Source organism: Petaurus breviceps, unplaced genomic scaffold, assembly GCF_028583685.1.
Source record: "Petaurus breviceps papuanus isolate PSGF00001 unplaced genomic scaffold, PetGlider_PUasm1.0 90466, whole genome shotgun sequence".
Classification (NCBI taxonomy): Eukaryota; Metazoa; Chordata; class Mammalia; order Diprotodontia; family Petauridae; genus Petaurus; species Petaurus breviceps.
Genome location: NW_027187260.1, coordinates 2,381,779 through 2,406,498, shown reverse-complemented (window position 1 = coordinate 2,406,498; position 24,720 = coordinate 2,381,779). Strand labels below are relative to the sequence as shown.

The following is a 24,720-nucleotide window of genomic DNA, read 5'->3' as shown; positions in this document are numbered from 1 at the left end:
AAGAAAGAAAGAAAGAAAGAAAGAAAGAAAGAAAGAAAGAAAGAAAGGAAGAAAGAAAGAAAGAAAGAGAAAGGAAGGCCTGGTTTTGTTTGTTTGTATGGTTTTTCATCTCTCTGCCACTCATCCTCCACAAGGCCTCTCAAGGGCAGGGACTGTGTCTTCTCCTTCCTTTATGTAGTCCCTCAGTTCGAGGTGTGGTACTCAGCACACAGTGGATTTGTGAGACTGACTACACATAGAGGGTGCTCATCACTCCAGCCAGTAGAAAGGACATCAGATTGTGTTCCCCTAGGGACAGTCAAGACCCTTGGAAAGACTGACTTTGTAACTCCTTCATGAGTCTCTTCAGACTCAGCCAAAGAATGTTCCACATTCTATTAACCTTGATTTTGACCTTCATTGACATCACCCAAGATAAATTTCAAAAACAAAAATTACCCTTCTCCCCCCCTCCAAAAAAAAAACATTAGTTTAGAGCAGAGGTTCTGAAACTTTTGTGTCATGTATTTCTGGAAGCTAAATGGTGCAGTGAGTGGATAGAGTGTTGGGCCCTGGAGTCAGGAGTTCAAATCCATCCTCAGACACTAGTGGTGTGTCCCTGGGCAAGTCACTTAAACCTGTTTGCCTCAGTTTCCTCATGTGCAAAATGAACTGGAGTAGAAAATGGCAAACTACTTCAGTATCTTTGCCAAGAAATCCCCAAATGGGTTCATGAAGAGTTGGACATGACTGACATGACTGAACAACAACAAATTTCTGGAAGTTAGCAATATTTATAAACCGTTTGTCCAAGTGTTTTGTTGCCTACATTTGTAATTGAAGGATACATCAAATTTAAGTTAGAGGTTAGTGAAAATAAAGCTGTATTTTTCCCATCCAAGTTCACAGAACCCCTGAAACCTAACAATGGACCCCTTGAGGGACCATGAAGCTCAAGTTAAGAACCCTTGGTTCAGAATGGGTGCTTACCTCATATGCGTTTCCAGCTACCATGTCTCCAATTTCCCTGAAACACAAATACTCACAGAAATAAAATCAACATAAAAAGGCCAAGTCTAGCTAAAGATTATTCTTCTCTGAGTTCATTCTAAAGTTGGGCAGGGGAGTGAAGAAAGAAAAGAAATTTCCCTCCTATGACTTAAGTCCCCTTTCTGATAGAGATCCTTAACCCTTTTCATACATCCCTTGAGGTCATTCTCATACCACAGGCACAAAATATCAAGTTCAGTCAGTTCCCTCAAAATTCCCAGGGTAATACTGTCTTTTAACTCCTCAGACAACTCTGCCAAGAAAGTCTTTTTGGAGGGCTCTATTCCATGACTAAGAACCCCAATTATCACCCATTTCTTTCCCTTGGGACAATTCTTTGCCTAGAAATGTCTGTTACATTAGTGACAACTCCACAAATCCCCATGACATTATTTTGGATGGAGCACAGAAAAGGTGCTTTGTTGTGCCATCTGGAGTGAGATTCTATAGCTTAAGTGTTCTTCCTATTAGATGGAAACTCTCCTGGCTGGATTGCTGCATGTGCTCTTCCTCAGTCTGACTCCCAATCCCCACCCCAAGTTTTCCAATACATGTGAATTTTCTTCCCCTTTGACTTTCCTATTTCTGTCAAGGGCATCATTCACACAATCTCCTGTGTCCAAAACCTTGGTGTCCTCTGACTCTTCCCTCTCTTTCACCTCCATCCCTGCCCCATCCCCATATCCAGATAGTTGCCAAATTCTGTCAATGCAACCTCTATGGTATCTCTCAAATCTACCTCCCTTCTCTCTATTCTCTTTGCTTAACAGGTTTAATTATTCCTATCAAGACAATTATAATAACCTCCTGTTGGGCCTTCTCTCCCTACTCCCCATTCCTCTCTCTGCACTCTAATATCCAGTGGTGTTTCACACTGCTTCCAGACTGAGTAATCTTCTTTCTCTGTAACTCTCCTCATCAAAACCCTTCAGTGATTCCCTACTACTATTTGCCCAAACAAAATTCAGATTTTCTTAGCCTGGTACACCCTGTAGGACCCCTTTTCACCCACCCCCAACCCCCACATACACACAATGAAGCCCCACCCAATTCAGATCCCACCAGGATATCACCTTCCCAAAAGCGCGTTTAAGAACCATGGACAGAGACTTTCCATCTACACTAAAGCTCTTTTCTCCTCCAGCTATAATATAAATTCTTTGAAAGCAGGGACTTTTATCATTTCACTAGCTCTATTCCCAATGCTTAGCACAGTGCCTGGCACATATTAAATGCTTAATAACTGCTCTTCCATTTCATACTACCCTACCTTTTCAGTTTTATTTCACACATACCCCATATATACTCTATGCAATACCTTCTGTTTCCTGCCCCTGCACCTCTGCTCATGTCATTTCATGCTCGTATTCTCATTATCTCTGCTTATTTAAATACTATACATCTATTAAAACTCATCTCAAATCTCTGCATCCTTCCCAATTCATCCTCTCAGGAGTCTAAATACATTTTGTACCTCTCTTATTAAGTCAAGTCAACAAATATTTATGAAGTGCCTACTATGTGCCCATCACTGCTTAAAGCACTAGGGGGAAACAGGGTCCTTGCCCCACAGAAGTTTACAATCTTGCGTCATAGTTATGTATGTTTTGCATCTCCCTACTATACCATAAGTTCTATAAACAGAGATGCTATGTTTTATTTATCCTTCTTCCTCCCCAGTGTCTTCTGCATGTAGGTGGCAATTAATAAATGTTTGTTGACTGAATCAATGAATAAATGGAGGCCCTTGTGAACTATTATGTCTATCATCATTTTATTGATTTGGTTTTCTAGTTACTTCTATAGCATCCCTGTTGGAAACCTCGTTAGGTTGGCAAGCAGACTCTTAGCACCCCAAATAAAAAATGGGATCTTCCTCCCAGCCTCTAGCCATTTCCCTGTTGGAAACCTTTACACTCAGGCTTATTATGCTGGCACATGGAGGAGATCATACAGGGACTTAGCTTCCTTTTCTGAGAAAATTCTCAGGCAGAACTCTCCATCCTTAAATGGCTCAAAGGTTGATGGCACCACCAGGTACTCTCCCACAGGAAGGTGGAACCGAGTAGAAACTTCTCGAAGATTAAAGTATGATGGGGTTTGAGCAGCAGGTTGTTGTCTCAAGAAGAAGTCCTGGCTCAGATGTACTTCTGTGTGGTTCTCCAGCTGTACAAATCAGCATTTAGAAAGTCATTTTTCGAAGAATCATAGATGTTGAATTGAAAGGGACCTCTGAGGTCATCCAATTCAACCCCCTTCTTTCACGGATGAGGAAGCAGAGACCCAGGAAGGTTAAGTAATTTGTTCAAGATCACTCAGATACTAAGTATAAGAAGTGGGATTTTGGACCTGGGTCTTCTGACTCCAAAGCCAGCCTTTCCACTTTATCATGATTTCTCTCCCTGTTAGAAGAGGAGACCAGAAAAATTCATCCAGATATTATAGTTTGAAATATTCTCATTACGCTATTTTTTTGTTTTAGCTAGATATTTGTCTCTCTGAGTCCTTTAGCTGACACATACAAGCCACTATTCAGACATTTAATTTGGTTAGCAATGTAAGTTTAAATCCTGAGCTCTCAAGGCAAAAAATTTCAGAAATGGTCCTCTTGTCTTTTATTAACTGCCAAACAAACAGACCTCTGAAAAGGAGGAGGCCCCCATCTGTTGGGGGAGGGGGGTGTACAATTGGATAACCTGTTATTGACACCATTTGGCCAAGACTAGCCAAAATAAATAGTTAGATTAAATGACGGATGGTACAGCCTAAAGGTCAGGAACCCTGAGCTCTGACTCTGCCACTGATACCTTCAGTGGCCTCTGATAAAATCATTTCCTCTCTATGGGCTTCACTTTATTCACCTGTTAAGTGGTGTTAGATGGGGTCAGTAATCCAGTACCTGTTGAAGGAAGTGGGGAGGGGGTGGCCATTAAGGGGTGGAGTCATTGTTGAGTCTGTGAGACACTAATTACAGATTGCAAGATGTTTTGAAAACACAGATGTCAAATTATTATTACTGTAATTAAGCCTCCTTTTAGCACTTTATCTTCCCAATTAATCAGCATTAAGATGATGATGACTATGGGTGATTTGCACCAATATCCTGGGGCTTCTATGTGACCTGAAGCTCATCTGGCCAGACGGAATATAGGAAAGGGGCTTTCTATCATTGGTCACAGTATCTCCTTATCCCACCCCACCCCCAAGTCTATTTAAACACAGGAAACTGGAAAGGAAACCCAAGTCTCACCCCACTGCCATGCCAGGGAAGCATCACAGTACAGTGGAAAGAACCTAGATTTAGAATCAGAGGGCCTGGGTCCACATCAGTTCTATCACTTGACAGCTGTGTGATCTTGGGCAAGTTACTTAACTTCTATGGCTTCAAGTTTCTTCACCTGTTAAATGAAGGAGTTGGACTAAGGCTCCCTTTCAGCTCAGTCTATACTCCTATGGTCCATATACTGAAGCATTTTCTATAGGAGATCATCCCAGGTCATCTATCCTCCTCCTAAACAATCAACTTGAGGAAACCTGTACTCCACAGGCAGGGTAACTGTGAGGTCATGGTCACTAAGGCAGCAGTGGATGGTAATGTCAGGGAGTTAAGCAAAGACATCATTGTTGATAGTGCAGGGAGGGGGTAGAAAGAGCAGACAGTGGGAGATGAGTTGGATTTAATACATTAGGAATATAAGAGCTAATTCTATCTAGGATTGGGGTTGGGAAGAATGGAAGCAGTTCTAACAAGGGTCCTGAGTGCAGAGGAAGAACACTGTTCACAGGCTCAGAAACAGAAGGAAATCTGACAGTGCCAACCCTCCCATGTTCTATTGTTTTCCAGAACAGCCTCAAGATCAAAAGACATAGAATTGAGAGAGATCATAAACATCATACAGTCCAATTGCACCATTTATAGCTGAGGAAGTTAAGGCCTAAATCAATCAATCAGCATTTGTCTACTAGGGACTATGCTAGCTGAGGAAGGGGTATACAAAATACAAAGAAAGAAAATCTCTACTTGCAAAGAGTTTATATTCCAATGGAGAAGACAAGTACATATATTAGTATATATAGGATATATTTAGAAAGGAATAATAATGTAGCTAAGGACTTGGGAAGAAAGTTGCCCATAGTTGTAGGGAATCAAGAAAGGCTTCATGTAGAACATGGTGCTTGATCTGGGTCTTGAAAGGAGAAGAGTCTATGGACAGAATGTAAGGAGGGAGTACATCCCTTCTTTGAGAGACAGCCAAGAGAGGTGGAGTATCTTATGTGAGGAACAAAGAAAAGGGCATTTTGACTGGATCACAGAGTGTAGAAGGAGGAGCAATGTCCATAATGCTAAAAAGAGACATTAGTGGGAGGTTATGAAGAATTTAAAAAACAAAAAATAAAAGGGTCTTGGGGGGGGGGGGGAGTGCCAAGAGACAGTAGGAAGCCATTAGAGTTGATTGAGAAGGGGAAGAACACAGTCAGACCTGTGTTTAAGGAAACCACTTTTGTACCAATTCATAGCATAGACTGAAGTTGGGAGATCAATTAGAAGGTAGTTGCAATAATCTAATTGAGGCAAGGAGAGCCTAAATTAGTGGTGGTAGCAAAGTGAGTAGTAAGTCAAATGTCATGATGTTCTAGAGGGAGAAAAGCCAAGATTTGGCAACTGATTGCATATGGGCATGGGAGAGAGTAAGGAAGAGTGAAGGGTCCAGGAAAATGCTGAGGTTATAATTCTGAGGGACTGGATGGATGGTGGGGCCTTTGACAGAAATAGGAAAGTATGGGAGAGGGGAGCTTTTGAAGGGAAACATAATGAGTTTGGTTTTGGACATATTGTACTTGAGAAGTCCCTGGCATATCCCTCTACCCCCTTTCAATCAGGTGAGTTAACAAAAGGTCACTTGGGTGGTGATCAGCAAACCTGAGATTTTAACCCCTCTTTTGACTCCAAATCCAATATACTTTACACCATACCAAAATTATTTTTGTTTGCTACCTAGACTCCCACAGTAGGGTCACTTTTGGCTGTGGGAAGGACTCTGGATTTGAAGTATGGGGAGATAAAAGTTCAAATCCAAACTGTACTCTGGACTAATTTATGACCTTGGGCAAATAATTTAATCTATACCCCCCCATAGTTTCCTTATTTGCAAATGAAAGGGGTTGATTGTCTCTGTGGTCCTTTTCACTCTTATGGATCATGGATTTAGAGTTAGAAGGGACCTTAGAAGTTAGCTAGTACAATCTTTTTGTTTCACAGATGGAGAAAATCAACCCAGAGAAGTTAAGCAACTTGTCCAAGGTCCCACAAGTATTAAAGTGGCAGCTCCTGTGATTTGATCACCCTGAACAAAAGGGAAATAAGAACCTAAGCCCCATAGCTCAGACCACCAAACCCACCACCCATACACAGACCATTTATCTGATCCTGACACCCCAAATGGGAGCTGGCTGGGAAAGTTGTGCTATAAATCCATGCATCATGATGGATAGTGTGCATTTGTAAGATGGGTAGGGGCACAACCCAATGTATAGACTGAACCCACAACTTTGTGTTCCTTCCAACTGAGCTGACCAGTCGCTAGGAAGGACCCCCGAGGCAGAGGAAGATGGCTGAGCAAATATACCTTTGGGGAATTCATTAATCCTTCTCTCCAGTCAGGAGAGGAAAATTCTGGTAAATAGAATTTCTTAGGACAGGAGTCTGTGTTGTGAATACTAATGGTAGAAAGTAGGAGGGGGAAAAGAAGGAAGTGGAGGAATCTTTAGATAATAGTTGACTGAAGGAATGAGAAAAATGGATTTGGAGTTATAGGATTATGGTTTTGTAAAACTAGGACCTTCCAAGTCATCTCGTCCAACCCCCTCATTTTACAAATGCGGGACCTGGGCCCTACAGAGTTTAGAGAACTTTCTCAATTATATGTCAGACCTAAAATTCAAACCCAGGCTCTCTGACTCTAAACCCAGAGCTCTTTCTGAGACACAAAAGTCAAAGTTGTAATCCTAACAGGAAGCTCTAAAAACCTCAGATGGTGAAAATGGCAACTGTGACATTCTCAGTACCAAAACAATAGATACTAGATTCTGTGAAATTATAATGACCAATACTGGCCCCAAAGAAGAAATATGAAAAGGCATCACTCTCCCTTCTTTTCAGAGGTGGGAGACCTGGAATGTTAAATGCTGTGTCTAATTTTATTGTTGCATTGGTTTTTCTAGACTCTCTTTTTATTCTTTGTTATCAGAAATGGCTCCTCTCCTAAAGGAGAATATATTGGGGAAATGTAAGTAATGTAAAAATGAAAGATATAAATAAAAATTGATTTAAAAAAAGCAGAACGACATTCTTCTGTTCTTGGGCTTATTTGCTCTAAGTTAAATATCAAACTTCATTCTAGAGAAGCAATATGGCATAGTAAAAAAACACACTTGGATTTAGAGTCAGGGGACCTGAGTTCAGATCCTAACCCTGCTATTTATCACCTGTTGAAATTGAGGCAAGTTTTTTACCTTCTCTAGGCCTCAGTTTCCATACCTGAAAAGTGAGGAGTTTAAACTGGATGGATAACCTGTACAACTAAGTGGATAGATCACAGAGCCTGGAAGACCCAAGTTCAAATCCAGCCTCAGATGTTTACTAGTTGTGTGACTCTGGGCAAGTCACTTAACCCTGTCTGCCTCAGTTTCCTCATCTATAAAAGGAGCTGGAAAAGGAAATGGCAAACCAACCCAGTACATTTGCCAAGAAAACATCAAATGGGGTCACAAAGAGTCAGATATGACTGAAATGACTCAACAACAACAAAGGCTATGATCCTATGAAGCCAGAGGAAAAAAAAAAAGAAAAGACAAAAGTCATGTGTTTTCTCTCAAAAAAACAAATTTTTAAAAATGGGTTTCCTTTTCCTGGAGCAAAGACATCCTTGTGTGTTAGATGAATAGGGACTTTGGTTCTCCCATAATTATCTTTGTTCCCATCAGACTAATGGACTCAGAAAGGAAGGATACATCATCACCAAGCCTCTTCATTTGGATGCCTGGCAGGTGGGACGGATGCCAAGTGCCAGAATTCTCTTTACCAATTCTCTCAGTCAATGCCTCAGAGGCCTCATAAACTCAGAGGGTCTGTTTACATGGAATCCAACTTCAGTTAGAAGAAACTACAGCTGCCCTTCCACCCACATGAGCAGCAGGCCACCATATGTTTCTTACCCACAGAAAGGAGACTGTCAACAGCTTACACGTACCTCTTTAGGGATCTGCAAGACAGAGAGAGAAAAAAGAATAGGTGAACCAAGGGTTCCAAACACCTTTCCTTAAACAGCCAGGTCAGCCTTTCAGGCCAAACTCATAGCTAGCTTCTCTCAAGGTGCCTTCCCACCCCATCCCACAAAATGTGCATTGCAATCTAAACTCTCTGGTGATTCTAGTCAGAGGAAAGGTCTGTAGGATTGGACAGCATTTGTAAAACTGGCAGTTCATGAGGGGATTTCAGGGAGGGCTGCCAAGAGAAAAGCCAAGCAGCAGAGATGAGGAAAGAGAGCATTGCATGCCTGGGAGTGTAATGGGCCAGTGAAAATGCCAGGAGTTAGCACAGAATGGGTGGGCATGGATGGATTATGACCTGCATAGCTGGAGGAAACCTCCAAATTAAGGAGATCACAGATGCATTGGAGCATTTGGGAAAGGTCAGTCACAACACTGCCCCAGACTATCCCCCCATGCCCATGGCGGAAAGCCTCTTCTCCCATAGCGAACTAGGGACACGATGCCCAGAAACTTCCCCATGAGCTCCTGCCCTCTTCCCCAGGATCTAGCTCAGCAGGTGTGATAAAGAGAGGAAGGGAGAAGCTTTCTAAATGGAGAGCCCCTGGAAGGCTCATTTGGAGTCACCTGCCCCTCATCCCCCTCCTGCCTCCCAGACTGCTCATGGCCAGCAGAGCTTGTAGCTACTGTAGAAAATAGTTGTTTCCATATGCTGCATGGCCATCTGCTCACAGCTTAAAACAATTACAGAAAACTGATCAACTGGAATAAGTCTCTTGGGGAGGTGGGGGAGTCCCATTTATTCTTTCAATAAATATTTATTAAACACACTGCAAGGCACTGTGCTAGGTAGTGAGAGACATAAAGACAAGCCCTCTGTCCTCAAAGAGCTGACAATCTAATAGAATCTAGGAGAGAGGGAAAAAAAAGAAAAACTCAGGCTCATGTGTGTAAGAAACTCTGCTCTGTTTTCTTTCAATTTGCTTTGGTCCAGATATGATAAGTACAAAGGATGCACAGAAGGAAGATCATTTTGTCTCACTCATTTTAGACAGGGAGTGTGATGCAGTGGGTAAAGCACCAGTTAAGAACTGGCTTTGAGTCTTCTTCAAACACTCACTGGCTGCGTCGCCCCACCTAGGAAGCCATGATGTCTGTGAGCCCCAGTTGTCTGATCTGTGAAATGGAGCCAACAACAGCACCTACCTCATGAGGTTGTAAGGCTAAAGGGAAATAAGGTATGTAAAGTGCTTTCTTAAATATGGGCTATTATCATTATTACAGAAGAGGAAATTTGAAACCAAGAGATGTTTAATGATCTGCTCAAGGTCATAGGGTAGAAAGTAACAGGAGTTGGAATTTAAATCCAGCCTCTCTGACTGCAAACCTCAATTCTCGTTCTGCTGCCCCACCCTGCTTTAACCCGTGGAACAGGCTTCTACATATTTGCCCTTAGTACAAGGACCTAAAACTCTTCCCGATTCTTATGTCATTCCTCAATTCAAAAATCTTCATTGGCTCCTCATTGCCTACCAAATAAAGTATAAATTTCTGGTCCTGGCATTCAAAGCCTTCCACATTCTGATTCCTGTTCTACTTTAGCTCATATTATTACTTCCTTTCCCAAACCCTATAATACAACCTAGCTGAATTTCCCACTCTGCCATCTTTGTTCTATCTTCTCCTATCTCCACTCCTTTCCACAAAGAATCCCTCATGCATGAAATGGACTCCTGCACCATCACCCATCAAAATCCCTCCTATCTTCACAGTGCAACCTTCTCCAAGAAGCCTTCCTTGCCCCTAAAGGAAAGTGTTCTCTTTCTCTTCAGACTTGTGGTTGCTTTTGGCCTAGACCCCTCCTTTGTACCTACAAATGTCATTTCTTCTGTATCCTAATTATTTGTTCTTACATCACTTCTCCCCCACACATGTCTGTGATCCTTCACAGCAGGACCTATAAGCTCATAGAGCATAGAACCAGAGCTAGAAGGGACTTCTAGAGCCGACTAGTCCAGCTCCCTCATTTTACAGATGGGGAAACTGAGCAACCCAAGGAGACAGACCCAAGGAGGTTCAATGATTTTCCAAGGTGGTACTCTCAGAGATGAGATCCAGAGATGGCGTTCTTTCCAGGGAATCACGCTTCCTCCATGTATCTTTGGCTCCTCACCACCTTGCACAGAGTCTTGCACACAATAGGTAGTTAATAAATGGTTTTTGGATTTAACTGCTTCAAGCCCTTGCCCCTTCAGTGAATTTCCCTTTGAGAATTCAGTCCCTAAACTGATGTATAAACAATGTACAGGGTCAGGTTGTCCACGACACTGCCTTTTCCAGGAATGTGTAATCCACACATCTCTTCTCAGCTCTCTCCAGATATTTTTTGAACTAAAATGACTATGCCTACACCACCCCTATCTCTCCTTCTAGCTCCAACCTTTGCAAAGTCATGGCACCTGGGGAGGACTCAGCATTCTTCTTTTTAAAGCTACAAAGCACACTGAAAACACATTAAATCTGCCCAGCCAAGTCACTCAGGAGGAACACAGCTGGGTAGGTGGGGCATCTCCCGTGGCACAAATCCTGTTCAGGGAGGCTCTACTTTCACTGGTACTGGCTGATGGATAGAAAAAGACAGTCATCTTTGAAATACAAATTTTGAAATAAAAATGGGCAGACAGGCTTGCAATTGAGCAGTTGGCACCACAGAACCCAGAGAGCTGGGACCAGCCATGCAAACATTGTAGGCCTGGGAGCAGGTAGAGGGAGGAGGGGAATTCTAGTGAGCTCTATCATTCTCATATCTTCAACCTCAAAGGAAGATTCCATTTTGCAGGCAGTTGGAGTACAGAAGACAGGACAAAATATTATACACATTGGACAGAAAAGAAAGATGCACTTCCCATCCCTCCCTGACCCCCCCAAAAAAAGCATTTCTGGCTTTTGAAAACACTTTTCTTCACAGACTCAGTACCTCAGATCAAGGAGACTCTAGTCATGAGGAAACATACCCCATCACAAAAATCATCATAGCTTATGTGCGAGGATGAACTCAACACATCCAAAACAGAAGTAATGATCATTCCCCAAAAGCCAATACCACCACCTCTCTTCTGAATTTCCCTTTCCCTCATCTACCTTTGTATCCTCCTGGCCTGGCAATGTACTTGGCACATAGTAGGCATCAAATAAATGTTTGTTGATTGAATAATAGCTGGCATTTATAGAGTATTTTCATGTTTGCAAATCAGTTTTATATAAGTTGACTCATTCCATCTTCACAAAAAAGCCTGTGATACAGGTGATACAGTTAGTGTTATCCCAAATTTACGGAAGAAAATAATAAGTACATTTAAGTGACTTGGTCACACGACTACTAAGTGTCAAAGGCACTTCAAGCCTAGGTCTCTCCACTGTTTTTTCCACAAATACATTGGCATGTGCAGCTCATACCTGGAGCTACTCTCCCAACCCCCCACTGGCACTGGTAGGTTGGGTCCCCAGAGATACTGCCCCCAACTTCAGAACCGTAGGGGTTGCCCTGAAGGATTGAGCATGATTTTTTAATGCTACAGTTCATGAACCCTCATCACTGTGCTTCCCCCAATGATTATCATGATATAAATTTGTTGCTCCTCAGTCATTGTCAATCTTGTCCAACTCTTCATGACCCTATTTGGGGTTTTCTCAGCAAAGATACTAGAGCAGTTTGCCATTTCCCTCTCTAGCTCATTTTATAGATGAGGAAACTGAAGCAAACAAGGTTAAGTGACTTGACCAAGGTCACACAGCTAGTAAGTGAACTCATAAAGATAAGTCTTCCTGACTCCAGGCCCAGTATTCTATCCACTGTACCACCTAACTTCCCCTTGATATAAATTAGACAGACTTAACTATCTTTTCGAAATGGGCATTTACTATAGTGGAATAATTGGTACAAAACATCACACCAAAGGTCTGTGATATGCTATCCCACCAGTAAATACAGAATCCAAGAGAAAGTGGACTTAAGGTTAGTGTGCTGGTGAGGGTTCATGAACTATAGCAATAGAAAACCACCCTCAAAGTTCCTTTCTCCTCTAGACCACTTTGCAGATGTTCTTCAAGAATCTGCACTCAGGACTTTTTCCTCTTCTATATTCTCCCTTTAATTTGATTTAATTCAACAAACATTTGCTAACCATCTGCTATGTACAAGGCACTGCTCTTGGGCTATAACACAAAAAACACTCCTAGACTTCAAGGCATTTACATTATTTTGACAGATACGCTATGCAGCCAGAAAAGTGCACACAAGGTAATTTTAAGAAAGGGAAGCACTAACACCTGTGGGGAATCAAAGAAGGCTTCAAGAACATTGCACCTGAGCTGAGTTTGAAGGAAGCTAAGGAAAAGGAGATGAGGAGGGACCACATTCCAGGACTGGAGGATGACCTGTGGGAAAGCACTAAGACAGGAAATAGAATGTCTTGCTCAGAGAAGAACAGGTAAGTCCATATGACTAGAATGTAGAAGAGATGAAAGGGAGTGATAGAAAATAAATTGGGAAAGGTCCACTGGAATCAGATTTTGTAAGGCTTTTAATATCAGACAGAAGATTTTATGTTTTATCCTAGAGCCAATAAAGTTAACCACTGAAGGATTTTTGACACGGGAATGACACAATACAACCTATGCCTTATGAAGACTATCTTTAGCAAATGTGTGAAGGATGGATTGGCAAGGGGAGAGAATGAAAGTAGAAAAATACATACAGAGACTATTCTAATAGTTCAGGTAAGAGAAGATGTGGTTCTGAAGGGGGGGGCGGGGAATGGCTGGGTAGCTGAAAGGGATAAATGCAACATGTTGCAAATATGAATTAGAATAGTCCCAGCCACTAGTTTGATGTGAGAGGTGAGGTAGAGGGAAGAATGGTGAATGGAAGGATGGGAAATCTTGGAGGATAAAGAGATGGGGGGATATCACACATTCTGTTTTGGGTGTGTTAATTTTGAGATGCCTACAGGACATCTAGGCAGAAATATTCAGAATGCAGTTAGCATGCTTGGAATTCAGGAGAGATTAGGACTGGGCATATTGATTGGAGAATGATGCATGTAAAGATGACCATTGAACCCAAGGGGTGGAAGGTATAGTGAAAGTAGAAAATGTAAAGAAAAAAGAAAGAAGGATCTTTTGAGAAACCCACACTTCAGGGGCAGGAGATGGATGCTGATCCAGCAAAAGACATGGAGAAGAAACAGATAGTCAGAAGAACCCCAGGAGAGCAATTGTGTGCAGGGAATGACAAGCAGGTCAATTTGCCTGGAATACAGAATACAGGAGGGGGAGCAATGGGAAATGAGTCTGAGAAGATAGAGAGGAGCCAGATCATGAAGGAATTTAAATCCAGATAGAGAAGTTTATAGTTTGTCCTAGCAGCAATAGGGAGCCCCGTTGGCTTCTTTAGCATGGAAACAATATGATCTGACTCTCATGCTTTAGGACAAATTAGAGAAGAGAGAGACTAAAGACTGTATACCCAATGGGTAGACCAATTGGGCAGTTACAACAAATAGCCTGGGAAGAGGTAATGATGTCCTGAATGAGGATAATCCTACCTTTATTAAACATACTGACCAGCAACAAAAGTGCTAAGCATTTCTGTGCTACATTCTGAATGGCACACAACTCTATGCTCTCATTATAGTGTGATGTAAGAAGAATGAGATAAGGGTAAAGGGCAGTTAGGAGGTACAGTGAATAGAGTGCCAGGTCTGGAGTCAGGAAGACTCATCTCCATGAGTTCAAATCCTGCCGCAGACACTTATTAGCTGTGTGACCCTAGACAAATCACTAAACCTTGTTTGCCTCAGTTTCTTCATCTGTAAAATGAGTTGGAGAAGGAAATGGCAGACCACTCAAATTCTCTGCCAAGAAGACCCCAAATGGGATCATGAAGAATCAGACACAACTGAACAACAACAACAAAAGAGAAATGAAGGAAAGCTATGCAAATCTGAAGGAGAGACCACTCTCACTGAGGTGTCAGAGGTTGTTTGATGAAAGAGGTGGCACCTGAGTTGGGCCTTGAAAAAAGAGGGGACTTCATGAAATAGAAGTCCATTCTAGTATACTTGTGCTTAGAGAAAAAGATACAGAGGTAAAAAAGGGGCAGTGTGCTTTGGATGAAAGTACATGAAAAGAAATAGTAGAAGATGAGGCTAAAAAAGGAGCTCGGAGACAAATGTGGAGATCATTGAATGCCAAGGTCGAGGACCTGTATTTTCTTCTGTAGGTGATGGAGATACACTGAACCTTTTTAAGTCAAAGAATGCCATTATTGGAGCGATGTATTAGGAAGTCTGCTTAGTAGTATAAAGGTTGGACTAAAGAGGGGTAGACTGCAAGACTAATAGCAACATAGAAGTCCAAGTAAGAGGAAATGAAACCATGAAACAAAAAGAGTAAGAGACAGAGGGGATAGAACATTGCATTTGGAATTACAGTCCTGGCTCTCCCACTTGCTACCTGTGTGACCTCAGGCTAGTCACTTTACCTTTTGGGGTCTCTTCTATAAAATTAAGGGGTTCAGCTGCATCCCCTCTCAATCCCCTTCCAGCTCTAAATCTATGCTATGAAAAGTAACTGCCGTGGGAACTGAGAGGATATGGATGTGAGATTTATTTCAGAGCTAGCATCAAATGGACTTGGCAAATGATTAAACATGGAGGGGGGTAAAGAAGAGAAATGAATCCAAGATGGCTAGGAGGTTTTAAGCCTTGGTGAGGAGCAGAATGTAGGTATCATCAACAGAAATTGAGAAATTAAGGGTAGCAGCAGGCTTTGAGGAGAAAAATGATAAGTTCAGTTCGGAACATTTGCCAACAATAATGTTTGTTGAGTTTGTGGTGCCTGCAGGACATCTAGATGGAGACAGATAGTTGGCAACCGGAAATACACAACTGAAATTCTTGGAAGAAATTGAAGATGAGAATATAGATTTGGAGGTCATCTTCATTGAAGTGATAATTGATGTCATGGAGGTGGATGGCATCAGCAAAAGGAAGCATGGGAAGTTAAAAGAAGAGGGGTCTAAGTGCCCTTACCCATTAAATGAGGGGAAAGAACTAAAGTTCCTTCCTGCTTTAAATCCTCTGAATTTATGGACTTGACTTTGTGCTGTTTTGATTTTAGGTGGGAAAAAAAAGAAGTGAGCTAAGTTTTAATAAGTCTCTTGATCTGAGTATCCTCACTTAGTTCTGTCATTCAGTATCCCTTCAATTCAGCTCAGAACCCTTTATATCTCAAAGATATCCCACCACCTAAGAAAAAAACAAACTTCCCTAAACTCTCAAATCAGCCACCAAAACCAAACACACTAAAAAATATATCCAGGAGTTAAGAGAAAAATAGGGTTGGAGGTGTTATGACATAATACTTCTCTCCTGTTAATAGGTTCCAAGTTTCTCTTTTCACATGTTAATTCACTACTAATTTAATTCACTAGGAAGCATGAGATGATTCCCAAGTCCAACCAGCTGGAACTCCATTCCAATCTAGGTATTCGACAAAATTCCATTGTAACAAAACAGTTGAGATATTTCCGGAAGCTCATTATTTTAAAAGATTCCCTCAGTAACAGAGAATTCCATGTTACTCCTAACTCAACTTGTTTAGAGACTAATAGTGATGTTTCAGGATGTCAAACCAATAAGGATGTGGTGACTGAGATGAGGGGATTGAATTCTTATCTGATTGAGATCTCAGAAATGAATACCGAGATCAGAGTTGGTTTGCTTTTCATGAAAGCCATAATCAGGATGAGGCCATAAGACCTTTGTCCCAAGGGAACATCAATGTGTATGGGGGGAGGGAGGTTGTGGGGTGGCAGGGGAGTATACTTCCTTAGCAAGTTCACTCTTTAGTGACAGCTTAGAGACTGCTACCTCTTTTCCAAGAGGCAAAACCCCACTCTCTCCTGGTTTTACTCCATGGGAGCATGGGCAAGTCTCTCTGGGGAACAGACTGCCCCTTTTCCCCTTACCCATAATAGTACCTGCCATAAGGCTGTCCTCTGCTCTGAATTCCTCTTTGAATTGTCCTCTATACAAACTGCAACTCCTCCCTACTGTCCCCTCACCCTTCTCTCCCACTCCAGGAAAAAGAATTCCTCTTCTGCCCTACCTGAAAATGGTAAGACAGGCCCCCCACCTCCCTCCCTTCAGTAAAGACCTCACAGCCTTAGTATGGGCCCAGGCCAGTCCCAGGCAAAGTTGTGAAGTAGGAGGAAATCTAGTTTGTCCTCAACAATTTCAGCATCCCTCTTAGGGCCCCTCCTTCCCCTCACTGTGTTACCCCCTAGCCTCCTAATCCTACCTGAGGAGACCATGCCCTCATGCTCTGAACCCCCTGCCTATTCAAAGCTACTCATAAGGAAGGAAACAGTGGCAAGAATGCCACGCATAGTGATGTTCTGCACCTGCATCAGGAACTTATTGAGCAGGGTCCAGAGCTCATTGGGATAGAGGCTCCAGATACTCTTTGGGAGAGAAACTTGTGGAGAGAGAAGCTACAAACGTGTAAGGGAAGCTGACTCACCATGTTTCAGTTTGCCTCCCAAAACTGCTAGAATTAACTTTCTTAGGTGAACTAGTCTCTCCTCCTGTCTTCCTGTCTCTATCCCTCTGTCTCTCTATTTTTCTCTCTCTTCCCTTCTTCTCTCTCTCCCCCTTCCCCACTTTCCCTTGTCTTCTCTCTTCCTCCATTCTTCCCTCTTTTCCTCCATCCCTCTGTTCCCTCTCCCCTCTCCTTTCCTCCCCTCCCCCCCTCTCCCCCTTCCATTCTCTCCTCCTCTTTCTTTCCTCCTCTCCTTCTGCTCCCTCTCTCCTTCCTTCCTCCTTCTTTCCTCCCCTCTCCTTTTCTCTCCCTCTTTCTTTCCTCCCCTCCCCCTCCTCTCCCTCTTCTTTTTCTCCCCTTCTCTCCCCCCTTTCTTTCCCCCTCCTTCTCCCCTCCCTCTGCTCCCTCTCCCCTCTCTCTGCTCCCTCTCCCCTTTCTTTTCCTCTCCCTCTCCTCTTCCCACTTTCCCACATTCTATTCTCCCCCTCCCCTCTCTCAGTTTGAACTGAATTGTTATCTTGCTCTCAGCTAAAGAGCTCCTTCACTCTTATTTTCTGGTATATTCTAATCTGTAGAACTCTTAATTTCTGTTTGTTGTTCTGCTTTGCTAAATAGGTTTGCTCAATATTTGGAATGGTCTTTTGTGTACCAATGTTTGATGAGAAGGCGCCAGTCGGGTGAGTGTAAAATAAAGGCTACTCTCCCCCCTAAAGAGAGAACAGGCAAACAGCCCTGCTTCTGAACCCACTCACACCCTCAGACCAGAGATATCTGAGTGGGCAGATGGAGATAATTCTATTCCTATGCCCTTCTCAGAGACTAGAGAAAAAAGCACCCAGCCTCAAGGTATTCCTGGGACCTGCCTGCCCCTACCTCCAGCATCCACCCTACCTCTTTCTCTCCACAGAGGCAGGATAGACCTCATATTGATCTGGGCTACCACTTCTATATATTTAGACAACCCATGTGGACATACGTATCTTACGGACACAATAAATTCAGTCACACCAAGATGAATCCTGACTCTGCTTCCTACCACCTATGTGACCTTGGGAAAGTCATTTTATTTCTATAGCTTCCTCATATGTAAAATGAAGATGTTGTACTTTGTTGGTCTTTGATCCTTTCCAGGTGTAAATGTTATGGTCCAATCACCTCCAAGGTCTCTTACCATTAGATTGTGGGCTCATTAAGGGCAGGGACCATTTTTGCCTTTCTTTTTGTCCCCTAGGGGTTGGCACTGTGCCTGGCACATCCTAAGCTCTTAATCAGTGTTTATTGACTTAACTTGACTCTTCCAATTCTGAATCCTGTGATCTTACAGTATATTCTCTCTTCTAGCGATTTATATATTTCAATTAGGTTCAAAGTCATAAACCAAAGTAGGGGAGTGGGGAAGGGGTCTTTATCTGAGGAATTTCTACCATCAAGTCATTTGGAAAAGTATTTTGGGGGAAGCAGTAGGACGTTTTTGCACTCCTCAAATCACCCCACAGACATAAGCTGCCACCATCTTTGCCAGTCCCATCTGGTTCCAGCTAAAATTCATCCTTGAGCAATACAAGAAAGGCTAAGAGACAGGCATGAAGAACTTAGACAGATTTGTTTGGCCACCAAGATTTTTTTGGTATAGACCTGAGGCTTTATGTCATTTGTTGTTGTTGTTCAGTCATTTCAGTCATGTCCGACTCTTCATAACCACATTTGGGGTTCCCTTGGCAAAGATACTGGAGTGGTTTGTCATTTCCTTCTCCAGCTCCTTTTATAGATGAGGAAACTGAGGCAAACAGGGTTAAGTGACTTGCCCAGGGTCACAGAGATAATAAGTGTCTGAGACCAATTCTTCCTGACTCCGGGCCTATGTCTATCCACTATACCACCTTTACATAGGGTACTCTAAAAGAAACTCCCTAAAAAATCCAATGCAGATCAGCAACTACTCTGCAAATTGTAGTCCCAGGGCACTGAGAAGCTATGGCTTGCCTAGTGTCACAGAGCTAGCTTTTATCAGAGGCAGGATTGGAGCCCAGTTCATCCTGACTCTCAGGCTGCTTTCTATCCACTACAATAGCAAAGGGGAAATAGGATTACCGAAGGTAAACAATTCAGGGCTAAATTCTCCCTAATGCTGGCAGCTAGGACATGAAGACAGTAAATCCATAATGGCAGTAGCTAGCCATTTCTGGTATAAGTGTGACCAATCCTCAATGCTGTTTGGCAGAGAACCTTTCCATAGATACAACACGGGAAGAATCAATCATAAAGCAAAACCTACCATACAAGGAACTAAGACCCTCCTGAGGGTTGCCAGCTAAGCATATCTGAATAGGAAGGAAGGAAGGAAGGAAGGAAGGAAGGAAGGAAGGAAGGAAGGAAGGAAGGAAGGAAGGAAGGAAGGAAGGAAGGAAGGAAGGAAGGAAGGAAGGGTAAGGTAGGATAGGGTCCCATTACTTCTTTGCTCTCTGGCATCCTTTACTGTGCTTCCATGCAACATAGAATAAAAATCCCAGTACTGTGGAACAGAAAAGATTTCAGAACCTCCAGGGAAGCTTCTAGGGAACACGGTAGAATTAGTAAGGAAGGCTACCTGAGACAAATGATTGAAATGATAGCCAGTAAATTCAAACTGAAGAAACCCTTGCCAAGTCAGAGGATAAACCCAGGTGAGAAGTACCTGGTAAAGTGAGTAGCCAATGCTGAGCATCCCCTGTCCAATCCTCTTCTTCCTCCTTCGGTTTTTCTGCATCAGACCCAGTAGAACTGTGCAGTAGGGCTCACTTGGGTTCCCTTCATGGTGGTCATCTCCCTCATCCAATCGGATCTTGAACTGGGGATTGGTCCAGTATGTAGCTATGCATCACAATGATGTTCATTTACCCCCAGAAAAAGAAGAAGAAAAAAGAAACATCAAAAGAGGTCTTGGATATCCCAGTGATATAACATAGGACAGAGAATTTCTAGTTTATGCTTCTCAGCATATTTGTTCAGCAAAGGAGTCACATTTTCTTTTCCCATTATGTTGGTTTATAACATTCAAATACAGTGAGAGACAGCTTAGCACAGTAGATAGAAAGCCAATCTTGTGATGAGATGACCTGAGTTCAAGAACCACCTCTGACACATACTATGTGACCCTGGTCAAGTCACTCTAGGAAAGTTGATTCTAAAACTCTCTAAAACCATAAGTTGCAAAGAAGATGCCAACCTACATTGGTATGGGATATTCCCTACTCTGGAGGGTTCTCTATATCAAGGAAATCATAGCTCCAGTCCCTATCCCTTCCCCTCCCCCTTCCCCTACTTAAATGGGAGAAGGTCAAGAGTTAGAGAGAGTATGACTAACTAAAAATATTTGAAGTTTCTAATCCCATGGGATAGCTGACCTGGTGTTTGAGCATTACCATGAAGTATGATCCCCAAGTGTCAGGTGGCCTAGAGAAAGTAATCAAAGTTTATTACAGTGAATTTGTTTGACATGATACAGTGGAAGGAGCAAGGATACTAGAGTCAGAGGGCTTGGGTTCAAATCTCACCTCCAATGCTTGTTATCTGTACAACCTTGGACAAATCACATAACCTTCTAGGGCTTCAGTTTCCTCATGTAAATGTTAGAGGAGGGTTGAGCCAGGTGGCTCAACTAAATGGCCTCTGAGGTCACCTTCACCTCTAGGCCTATGATCCTATAAACCAATCTTAAGGATAGTTTACTAACTTCTATTGCAAATAAAATATCGAACTAAGAGGGAAAAGGAAAAAAATAAAACCTTACCTATTTTCTGTAAATTGAACCTTCTAAAATTCCTGATAGAATGCAGGAGTAGGGATTTGTTCTGTGAAGCTTGAATTCAGTCAAAGGGCTGCACTTGAGGACCTAGAGGGCCACATATGACCTTGAGGCCACAGGTTCCCTACCCCTGGAATAGGAGCTTCTGAAAACACATTTAAGAGGAAAAACTTCTCACAGAGAAGAAGACACTTAGTGGAGTTCAAATGAACCAGAATGATCCTCTTTTCTAAAGCTTTCCATTCCTGCTGCCTATGTGACCCTGAACAAACTTAAGTCCTCTCTGCTAAAAGAGGGGGTTGGACTAAATGACCTTTGAGGTTCCATCCAGTCCTAAGTTTCTGATCCTATGACCCTAAGCCTGTGAGTTTCTCCATTTCCTGGTTTACCAAAACAAGTCCAAACTCCTGGGAAGAAGAAGAATCATCTAATGTTGTCAAAGCATTTTGAATTGTCCAGATGAAAGGCAGAGTTTCAGAAAAGATGAGGATGGCTACCTAGGTAACTCCCTGCTTAGAAGTGCTCTGTGTAACAGGACTATAAAGGCAATGTTCTTACAAGCTGTAAAAACCAGGATGATTGACATTCAGAGGATGTTGCTGCCCCAGAGAGATTAGACCTCAGGCCAAGTGACCAATTGCCACATCATTTTGCTGATGAAACATATGCTTCTTATATAGTGTGATATCTTTTATAGCATACAAGGAAAATTCTTTGGTAATTAAGCATTCCCACTACAATACCTCTTGTTCTCAAAGAGAATTCTGTTTCAGAGAGAAGAAGACTACCTAGCCAAATGGTCCCTGGAGATTTTACATGTGGAAACTGAGGTCCAGAAAGGTTGAGTGAATTTTCAAAGATTGCACAGGTCCATAGCAGAATCAGAACAATAAATAAATTGGAGAAGTCATGGCAGACATTCTTATCTTGGAGCCTCAACAATTTTAGTAATAATGCTTCTTAGCTTCTCTTATTCTTTAGGAAGTGTCAAATTTAACAGACTAGCAAGGCATCTGGGGATGTTGAAAGGCATCTATATAATAGTATTAGACTCTTAACTCCTAGCTCTGCCACTTAATAGATGCATGACTTTGGGGAAGTCAGTTCTGATTTCAGTTCCCTCATCTGTAGATTGAAGATCCTAGACCAGGGTGGGGAACCTGAGGCCTTGAAGCCACATGTGGCCCTCTAGATCCTCAAGTGCAGTCCTTTGACTGAATCAGGGTCACACTTGAGGACCTAGAGGGCCACATGTGACCTCGAGGCCATGGGTTACCCACCTCAGCCTAGACTTTCTAAGATCTATCGCAAATTTGACATTTTAGGGTTCTATGATAATGATAGCATTGTTTATTCAGCTTTGTCTTTTAGGAATCTAAAGTTGAAGACTCATAATTCAGGTCAAGTGTTTCTGGATTCTAAAGTTAACTATGTATAAGCTCCAGAGGAGACAAAGAATATTCTGAACTGTTTATGTATCTGCATCATTACCAATTGGCAAGAGAGAGAAATCTGTTTCTGACGACTAGTTGGCAGGGGTATGCCAGTAATTTGTTTTACGTAGCTACCACATTCAGTCCCAACAACAGTTCCTAGCTGCCCAAATTGATCTGTGCAAATTTCTGATGTGCCTCTGGGGGGGGTGCTAATGGTGATCATATTCTAATATCTCCCAAATGCACTATAATCTTTGCTTTTCTGTTTGTATATTTACTACTTGACAGAATTAAAGAAAGGAAATAAGCCATAAAAACAGCCAGTTTGGGTAGAGTTGAGGGCAGGAGAAACCTTGATGAAATCCCAAGACTGTCAGGTTTGGACTTTATTGGGATACAAATAGCAGCAGGATATGGATGATACCATGTCCAGAACATAGAGGAGCCATGATCTCTGCCCAGTGTGCTTACAGTCTGAATCAGGCCAAAGACAACATCAAACAGAGAAAGTACATGACTTATATTGATGAGAAGAGAGGATTTGTTTTTCTTCGTTCCTCCTTAGAGATGTAGGATGAGGGGTGGTCATTTTTCTTAAATCCTTCATCAGGTGTTGCCTCAGCTGGTTCAACCTAGGAGGAGCCTACATATACATTAGATTCTTCAAAAATTGTGAAATACAGGCTTGAGTTTCATGTCCATATCAGGGTTCCCATGTTTAGTAAGGCTCTTGGCTAAGGTTAGTACATAAGGAATAGCTTGCACAGCAAGATGCATACTTTCCCTTGTCTGCCTCTAGCTCAGAAGTGTGCTGAGGGAAATAGCTGGTTAGGAGTTAGTGGCTATTGATGAATGATGTTTACAATACGTCTTCTCTAAAATCAGACCTTTGTTATGCTCAGGTCCACCTGGCACACCACTAGTGAGTGAAGCACTTCAATCAGCTGAACCAACTGCTAGCAATGTCACCATGTAATCACTGGCTAGCATTCAGGTTGGTGGACTCAGTGGTAGCGATCAGGGGGATAATGAAAGTGGAAAAGGGAGCAAGAAGGGAGGGTAAGCACTGGTGGAGGAAGAGAAGAAGGCTTTAGAGGGCTAAGAGTGAGAGAGGCTTAACAGAAAGGTTTCACTAAAGTTGTGAATTTAGCACTATCATTGCTCCTCTGGACTCTGAGCCATGAAAAACCTTGCCCCCAAGCAGGTGCCATTCTAAAAAGTCTAACACCACATCATCCATAGAATAGAAATCTAAAGGCAGTCAGGCCTTGGTACAGGAAGAACAAACCCAAAGAGCAGGCCTTGAGGCTGGTCATTCTAGTGCATCTCAACCATCATCCTTTTGGTCTGTACCTGGGTAGTTCTGGCAGCCCCCAGCTGTGGAGCCCCTGATCCAGCGGCCATTGAACAATGCCATATTCCATTTGTGGATCTCCTCACTGGTCAAAGAGTCAGGAGACAAGTTACAGATCTCCAGCCGAGAGAATTGCCTCTGGAAATCTGAAAATGACATCCTAGGGGTGAAAAGAGCAAAAAGTTCCCAGACCAGTGAGGCGGGATTGAAATGTAGCCAAACACATCCTCTGGGGAACTAATTATTTTTTTTCATACCTACATGACTGACAGTGGAAAAGGAATGCCCTGAAACTCAGTGACACAGATTTGTTTCTAACAGTCCTAGCCTTATTCCAAAAGTTGTGCTTCTCCAAGGGGATAGAATGACAATACCATCACCTCCACTATCCAATAAACTAGATACTATTACTAATGCTACAAGGGATTCTCCTTAATTTCTCTGACTGTAGAAAAACTACAGTGGTTTTTCCTTTTCTCCCCTATTCCCCATTTGGTATTACACCTAACTCTTTCAAAGAAGAGACCAACTAGATAAATCGGTCATTTAACCCAGCCTTTTCTAGATCTCTGGGCTGAATTACACCTAAACCAGGCCAGAGTTGAGTATCTTTTTTAACTCCCAAAGATCTCTATGGATGGAGTCTTCAGCATCCCTCAGTGGGGAGACAATATGTACTTAGGTAATACATATAAAACAGATACAAGGTAACCTTAAAAGGAAGGCACTAGCAGCTGAGGGAATCAGGAAGGGCTTCCTGCAACAGATGATGCTTTAGCTGAGTTGTGAAAGAAGCCAGATATTCTAAGAGGTGAGGGTGAGGAGGAAAAGTATTCCAAACCTGGGGGACAACCAGTGAAAAGGCAAGGATTTGGAAGATGAAGCAAGTAGGCCAGCATGGCTGGATTCTATAGTCCATCAGAGAAGAGGTAAATTGCTCACATTTTGTTGGCACACTACTTGGAAGTCATGAGCTACACTGAAAGCAGGAGTAATTTGTGATAGGATAGTTCCATTTTAGAGTTAGGGAAAATAATGTTTCATCACTTACTTGCCCGAGGTAGCATAAAAAGCTGGTGGCTAAACAAGGGCTTAGATTTCCTGGTTTTTGATGTGTCAGATTATAGCACAGGAAGAATTTAATTTGCACAAAAGGAAGAAGGAAAACAAGGGTCTAATAAAACTGGTCATGACTGTATTCTTATTGCTTTACAATCCACACACCTAAGAAATCAACAAATCTC

General features: G+C 42.4%; 1 protein-coding gene across 1 annotated transcript in view; it reads right to left on the bottom strand.

Annotated features, from left to right (window-relative positions):
* Positions 1-24,720, bottom strand: part of LOC138141741 (calpain-8-like) — a 107,950-nt gene that overhangs the window by 23,523 nt on the left and 59,707 nt on the right. The window contains exons 9-13 of the mRNA XM_069062568.1: positions 23,476-23,636; positions 19,577-19,752; positions 8,280-8,291; positions 2,984-3,195; positions 970-1,006 (exon numbers count right to left, since the gene is read on the bottom strand). Of these exons, the coding sequence (XP_068918669.1) occupies positions 970-1,006; positions 2,984-3,195; positions 8,280-8,291; positions 19,577-19,752; positions 23,476-23,636 (598 nt within the window). The remainder of the gene's footprint in view (positions 1-969; positions 1,007-2,983; positions 3,196-8,279; positions 8,292-19,576; positions 19,753-23,475; positions 23,637-24,720) is intronic.